Genomic DNA, 7,843 nt, shown 5'->3' with positions numbered 1-7,843 from the left:
ACAACTCTCAGCAAGCTCCAAGCATACTCGAAAAATCTTGAGCATGTACTCCATTTGAGTGTGAGAATGATTTTATAAAAGTTTTATAATCTTAACTATTGAGTAAGAGTACAATTTAGAGCACAGAGTTAGAGTTGGAGTATGAAAACATGCTCAAAAAAGTTTTATAACCTCCAGACCCGAATTATCTCTTCCCATTACACATCTAAAAGGGCAAATCGAGAACGTCTGTGTACCCCTTGTCCCAAGATTGGGTAAAATGCCTATTTTATGCAGTTTTAGTTGTACATCAATGTATATGAGATCCCTAATATAGGTTGGACCATCTGGAAATTTCTGTATCTGCGCATGAATCAATAATACAACGTCATTAGCAGAACCCTCTAGGAACAACTGAAATGTAATCGTCTGCCAGGATTGCAACTTGAATCTGTTTGCTAACATAACAGAGTGCAATGTTTACGGTACATGTACAACAACTGTATTTTGTAAAGGTACATGCGTACAAACAATCCTGATTTTTTGTTTCCAAACTAACTCGGTTAATGTATATACAATATGACGATACACATAGTAACCTATGCAACGTAAACTATTTAGTTTCACCTTAGGTGAAAGGAATAAGTCACAACCTATTAAAGTTCACTTTTTACTCATTCTCGGACATCTTTGGTTGGTCTTATTTGTTGTATGCATTGTGCGGGCCTTCATCACACAGGGTCGGAAAGAAAACACGTTTTGATTAGAGTTCATCGACTTTAGACCTATCAGACTACAATTATTATACTAGATCTTGTGTAAAACATAGATAGTTAGATACGCACAAATCCAAGAATTGCGGAAAAATAGCAAATGGTATGCTAAGAAGACAATCACGTGGTCAGCACTCGACTTGTTTCGAAAAAAAAGGTGTTTAAAAAGACGGCTAGCTGTACCGGTACTTTGAAATTATTTTCATTAATGAATACATACCACATTGTCATAACGGCCGACTTCCTTTCGACTCATGAATGGGAAAACAAATATCAATATCATATTTCTTGTCCTTTTTTCAAAACTCTATTGCCTTGCCGGTTAACTTTTTGGATTGTGGTATGGAATCTGCTTTGTAAATCGGAGTTCGATTATCACCGTGATTTTAATGTTTTTCATTTTGTTTTAACTAAAACTGCAGTTTTTCAGTTCCAACATGTTATTGTTCAAATGTTCCACTATCCATTCATAATAGTTTTCTCTGTGTGATCCACATATGTAACCAGATGACTTTAAAAACTTTATTGTATCTATATTATGGTATTTTCTTCATATCAAGTATTCATATGTATTTTGATGATTGTACTTAACATGTACTCATGACACGAATGATGCAGTGTTGTTAAACATATTCTAAACTTAAAATGTAATCGATTATAACTCCCTGAAACCAAAGTGCTGCAACAATGTGTAAATTCAGCATACGTTAGAATCAGTTGCATAAAGGTCACCATGTTTAATATGACCTTTTATAAACGAAATTCGCACGGCATGAGACAGTACGTGCATGTACCTTTATCACCCGCACGATTGACAGTTATGATGCTAAATACGGTCACTGAACATGCACTTTCAATAACTACGACGCAGAAGTGTTCTCAGAACTGGTCAAAGCTTATCAAACCATCACATATAGTATAAATACGATTGTGAAATAGTCCGTATGGGCGCTTTCTGCTCATAGCCCTTACGCTCAGTACGACACTGAATTGTCGCTATAGAGTTTTCGTTGGTATGAGACTTTGTGAATGAAATAGGTAACTAAAACACAGCACAGTCTTAAGACTTTTTGAGTCTTGTAAATAAACCAGAGGACGAAGATTATACGTCCTTAATTTCATATACACATGTACATGAAAGGTGAAGATAACGAACAGTGATCAATCTCATAACTCCTATAAGCAATTAAAAATAGAGAGTTGGGCAAACATGGACCCCTGGAAACATCAGAGGTGAGAACAGGTGCCTAGGAGGAGTAAGCATCCCCTGTCGACTGGTCACACCCGCCGTGAGCCCTATATCTTGATCAGGTAAACAGAGTTATCGGTAGTGAAAATCAGTGTGCCAAGAACGGCCCAACAATCGGTATTAAACACGTCAGACAGCATTTGACCCCATGATAGGTTGTATTGGCAAACTAGATCGTTATAACGACCATATAATTTGCGAAATGCTGACTTTAAATGAGACTGTTGAAACCCCTGCACCATGTACATGTATCAAAGAAAATAAATAATCATGATTGCAGGTGTTTCCTTCTTTGCGAATGATGGGGAAACACTTTTTTTTATTTTTATTGTACATATAACACAATTAACTGATTATCCAGTCTACAGGATAATTCTCCAGAGTATCCGGGAGAGATGTATGTTCGCCAACTTTCCACCACACAGCTCTCTGCTTTCCGTCAGTAGATGTCAATATGAATTTCCAAAATGGCGGTGATTTAAATCGCCTTGGAATTGTTCCACTTGCGTTTTCGTCACTGATATACCGAATGGACTGCGCAGCAACTTCATTGTTTTCCAACGCAATGTTGTCTGCATCTATAATGCTGTACGAATTTGCTGCCTCTTGAACAACTAATCTCAGTAACGATCCTTTCCGCACGGCATTCATCAAATCACTCTTAGATCCAAAACCGACTGTACCATTACTGAAGGTGGACAGCATTCTCTTCCAAGGTCTTGTCTCGATATACCATTCAATGGATGCTTTTGCATTCGAGTTTCCTCTGTGTTTAGTACTGCCAATATTGTACCTTGTCGTTTCTACATCCCCAGTTGTGGAAGCGATTTGCCAGTACCAATACACGTCAGATTGAAAGGAGTACGTATCCTTTTTTGATAAGTGTCCCAAAAGTTGAGCTGAAACATGCCCGTTTCTCACATAGACATTATCCGTTTCCACGAAGTATGTCTCGCTCATTTTCACCCTGACTCTTCTTCCTGCTAGCACTGCTCCTACAAAGAAGTCGAGAGACCCGTCCAAACGCCGTCCAGTACTGTCATGACTATATGCTAGAGTCCAGCAGCTATCTACAAACCACTGCATCGCGGTGTTCTCGTGGTCATGCCCTCTACTGGAATGTTCACCAACATTCCATCGTGACATTTCCAAGCGCCCTGTTGTTGACCATATGGTGGCCCACCAATAAGGATTTCGTTGGTACTCGATATGATTACCGACATTAGTTTGACTTACGTGCCATGGATACTGTCCTGCTAACGACTGACCATCGCCCGAGATCGCAATATTTGTAAAGCCTGAAACATACCCAATAGTTAGGTAAGCAGCTTTAACATTCGCTCCTCTCTGCACCGCGTGTGTCAATGTAGAGAAATCACCACATTCTCTCCAACCTGATCTTTGGTTGCAGTAAGTAGGTCGTGTCCGACAGCTCCATTTTCTACAAAGAAAAAAAACCCCAATTATCACATAAACCTGGAACTTCTAGACTTCTCTCTATAGACTGTGTGTAATGTGCCTTCTGACGAATGAATAAATAAACAAACAAAGTCATTTTCGCTTGATCACTCCGCTATGCAAACTATAATTATATATATATATATATATATATATATATATATATATATATATAATGAATAAATGATATAATTTGTAATGCCTTTTAACCCCACCCCATCCCGACGATTCACCATATTCTTGTAAATGTATTTACAACACATACCTAGCAAACCACGTCACGGGGTAGGTAGTTTTCGTCTGACCTCTATCGGTATGAGCTCCTACCGACCATCTGGACATATGTGTATGGCCCGTTGTACACACCAATAAAAACCACCAGTAGGCATCACTTTGGAACGTATTGAAACCAGATTTACTGATGTGAAAAAGGGCTTGGACACAAACATTCTCATTTCCTGACAGGGATGCCGATTGTATAGAAGAAAAATATGTTCCCTTATCGTCTAGTGAAAATCGAATGTCACTTCCGCTCGATAAGTGGTCTACAAGGTCTCTTTTTCTTCCGTAGATCTCCTCTCCATTTTTTCCAGTTTTTAAAACTGTTATCCACCTATCACTGCAATCTTGTGAAGAAAAAAAATTAAAGAAATCTTCGATAAAATATAATAAAAGGGGGACAGAACGAGCAAATATTCTAGAAAATATTGTGTAATTTTTCTGTAAAGCCGTTCAACAGTTTATTAACCGGTGGCTTCGTTATTGAGTGAAAGGACTCGAGTGCAGCATCATGCCCTCTCGCTTGATATACTGGTGTAATAAAAACATACAGAGCCAAAGTTTGAGTACATTGGTAGTGTTGACTACATTCATAACTATTTACATTGATCCTGAAGTTCAAGCAGATTTTTTTTTCAGTTCACGTCACAAACATTTAAGTTGTGTTTGATTGCAACGAAACCAAATCTGGATATACATGTACAGTATAAGAAAAATATTTATGCATCTTGAATTCAGGAATGTTTTAAAAATGGAATTTACGAAGCCGAATCCGGACTCTACAGACCGCAAATCTACCTCCAGGGTTTTTTGTATGGATCTAAGATAGGTGAAAATGCGTCTATTGTGAATGGATTCATATGTTGTGAAAGCGGTTTCGTCGAACAAGTCGAACAAGTAAAAAGAAATCTGCATTTGTTGTTGCTCAATGTAAATGAATTCTACATTGAACTAGAGGCTGTCATAAGACAATAATACCCACACGCAAGAGTTTTTCTTTCAATATACACTCCGTCATACTTATATAACTACATGTAAGAAAGAAACCACGATAGTTACCATATAATACTACTATACCCTATACCATATATATGTTGTCACAAACACATGTATCAAGATGCATTGCGTATTCAAACCCTATTTCATAATTGTCGAAATATATCTAAAGTAATTGAGGTCCTCATCCCTAAACCATATATATTCCTGCTGTATGCACGTATCGTATTCTGATGGGGATGTGCCCTGGGGTTATTCCAACCCTCATTATTTTTTATTGTTCAAATATCTATCAAATTGTTGAGATTCCAACCCTTAAAGCACCAGGTTTTTGTTCATCTTTTTTCCATCCTATTTGCCCCTCAATGTGAAAAAGAAAATTTCGAAAATGCATTGTTCATCTACAGGACACAGCCTATCATCTCCCAAAAGATGATTTGGCTACTGCATAAATTGTAAGGGAGTTCTGGGAACCAGATTTTATTTTTTAAAAACAAAACGTCGTTTTCAACCCCTATTCGGAACCCACGGTGAAAAATGAAAATTCCGAAACATTATCAAATATCTACAGGACACCATCAATCATGATGATTTGGCAACTGTGTAGAATGCAAGGGTATCTGGGAACAAAAGTTTGTTTTTAAAAAACAAAACAAACATCGCTTATCAACCCCAATTTGGGCTCCATGGTCAAAATGAAAATTCCAAAACCTTTTTGCAAATCTAACGGACACCACCAAATATTTTCCAAAGATGATTTGGCAACTGTGTAAAATGTAAGAGGAGTTCTGGGAACCTACAGGCATGTTTACAAAACTTTCCATGAATGCGAAACATCTTGGAATTTTTTTCGGATGATCCTAAGGCAAACTTAGGTGGGTCATTTTACAAATAGTAGACTTTCCATTCCAATTCTTAAATCTTAAGAAATCTTAAATCACTTATTCTAAATAATACATGTCCTATGGTATCGTAATATATGTACAACGTATATTTTCCATCTTCAATATTGGCCATTGATACCTTATTTCACATCTACAAGACACCACATATCATAATTATTACGAAAGATTAATTGGTTACAGCTTGAAATAGAAGAGGAGCTCTGAAAAAGAAAGTGTGACAGACGGGAAGACGGACCAGGGTAACAACAATATACCCGAAATTTCTATAGAAAGTGGGGTATAATTACGAATATAAGATTTCAATTGAGTATAAGTGTTTTGTAATACATGTACATGTAACAGATGATATAGAATCACGAATATTAATTTTACAACGAATTCTGGTTTTTATTGTAACCTAATACGGCTTTGATATGCACCATGTAACCATCAGCTGATCCGTTGGACTTCACATCAACGATTGCCCAACAACACATCATGCAAGCTTTAGTTCACTAACCCGATCAATAATATGAATCATATTTATATGGAGTGTAAGTTTAGAACAGCCAAATAACATCAGCGCGAACATCCTTGAAAACATTGGATTGAAATTGCATTTTGCGAGAGTAATTTCCATCGATTTGATATATTTGGTAGCGAAACGTTTCCGTTTCAATATTTTTACTATTTCATACACCGCTGCTTTACTAAAGTTTATGGGATGATTTTTTTCGTATGTTCCCGCTACATTGAACACTCCCAGCATGGGATGAGGGGGTACTGTCAGCACACACCCTGTAGTGATACGTATAACAAAGTCACACAGACACTACAAGCATCAAGCAGAAATCGAGATTTCATTTTTTTTCAAGTAACATACTATTGATTCTCCCCAAACTTATAATAAAATTGAAACGGTCAAATTAGTCAACAATAAATGAAATGGTAGAAATATATGTTAGTTCTCCTTTGTCTCTTTTAACCAATGTGATCTGAAGAGTTTTTGTCATTTTGGCTTGATTTATTGAATGATGTGCACATAAATGTGTGTGCATATACGTAAATTTTACTACATTGAACAAGAGCAATGTATATTTTTATGATACGAATAAATAATTAGTGTTTCACTCCGTTAAGCAGTCTGCAATCGTGTGTGTGTGTGTGTGTGTGTGTGTGTGTGTGTGTGTGTGTGTGTGTGTGTGTGAGAGAGAGAGAGAGAGAGAGAGAGAGAGAGAGAGAGAGAGAGAGAGAGTTTCGAAATCATATAGGTAAGAAGCACTCCCCCTGTCCCCATTACCCCTAAAGGAATTTAAATCTAAAAATTTTGTACTGTGGGTAATTAGTTTGAAAAGATTTTGACAAAATGAAATAAACCAATTATTCACAACTTCTAATATCGGACACAATTCAGTATTCAACCCTAAATACAATCTACTTGGTGTGCTTGATGGATTGACACTCGGTTTGCAACAAGCAGTCGCAATCCAGTATTTTTAATACCGTCCTATTAAGATTGGGTTATTTTAAAATGGTATTGCTCGATTGAATCAGCTGGCAATTTATTATGCATACGAAGTATCTTTTTCGTATACTTAAAACACATGTACAAGCGTCTCAACAACTTTTGCATGATTTAACATTATAGTGAAGTATAAATTGTTAATTGATAAAGTCTTACCAGATAACACCTCCCCAGCAATCTCACCCAATACGACGAGAGCCACAATAATAGGTTGAAACATTTAGGATAGAATACAACTTCACACTAGAGTTTAATGAAGATGCGTTTAATATACAGCATATTTAAAAAAAGATTTATAGAAAATGTGTCCAATGACAAGCTTGCTCATTCAAGTGAGGTGCACGTGGTATAACGCGTTGCAATGTAACAGATTTATTCATTTACAATAATATCTACGGCTGTGTCCTGGGGTCCTTTGATATGCTTTGAAATAAATATTTACATTTTGTGAACCTCATTTTCTACCAAATTAGTTTTACAACATGTACACAACTACAACACTTAACAACTTTTAGTTCGGGTTCCCTGCCTCATTTCATGTATTTTATATAAATGTTTCATTTGTCATGGCAAAAATGGACTCGTTTTAGAGAGAATTTTTCTTTTTAAAAATATAGATACCACATGTGCAATTTAGCATACTTCATATAAATGAAAAGGAAAATATGGCATCTGTATGAGATGATAAAAATGATTGAAC

General features: G+C 36.5%; 1 protein-coding gene across 1 annotated transcript; it reads right to left on the bottom strand.

Annotated features, from left to right (window-relative positions):
• Positions 1-2,269: 2,269 nt before the first annotated feature.
• Positions 2,270-7,463, bottom strand: LOC125679469 (uncharacterized). The gene is made up of 3 exons (XM_048918715.2): positions 7,300-7,463; positions 3,725-4,085; positions 2,270-3,442 (listed from the first exon to the last, which is right to left on the bottom strand). Exons 1-3 carry the CDS (start codon positions 7,361-7,363, stop codon positions 2,347-2,349), a joined length of 1,521 nt encoding a protein of 506 aa, XP_048774672.1. The 5' UTR covers positions 7,364-7,463; the 3' UTR covers positions 2,270-2,346.
• Between the last annotated feature and the right edge of the window lie 380 nt (positions 7,464-7,843).

The sequence above is a fragment of the Ostrea edulis genome, chromosome 2 (genome assembly GCF_947568905.1).
Source record: "Ostrea edulis chromosome 2, xbOstEdul1.1, whole genome shotgun sequence".
NCBI classification, from domain to species: Eukaryota; Metazoa; Mollusca; class Bivalvia; order Ostreida; family Ostreidae; genus Ostrea; species Ostrea edulis.
Note: the sequence above shows the minus strand (reverse complement) of the source record. Positions and strands in the feature narration are given on the sequence as shown.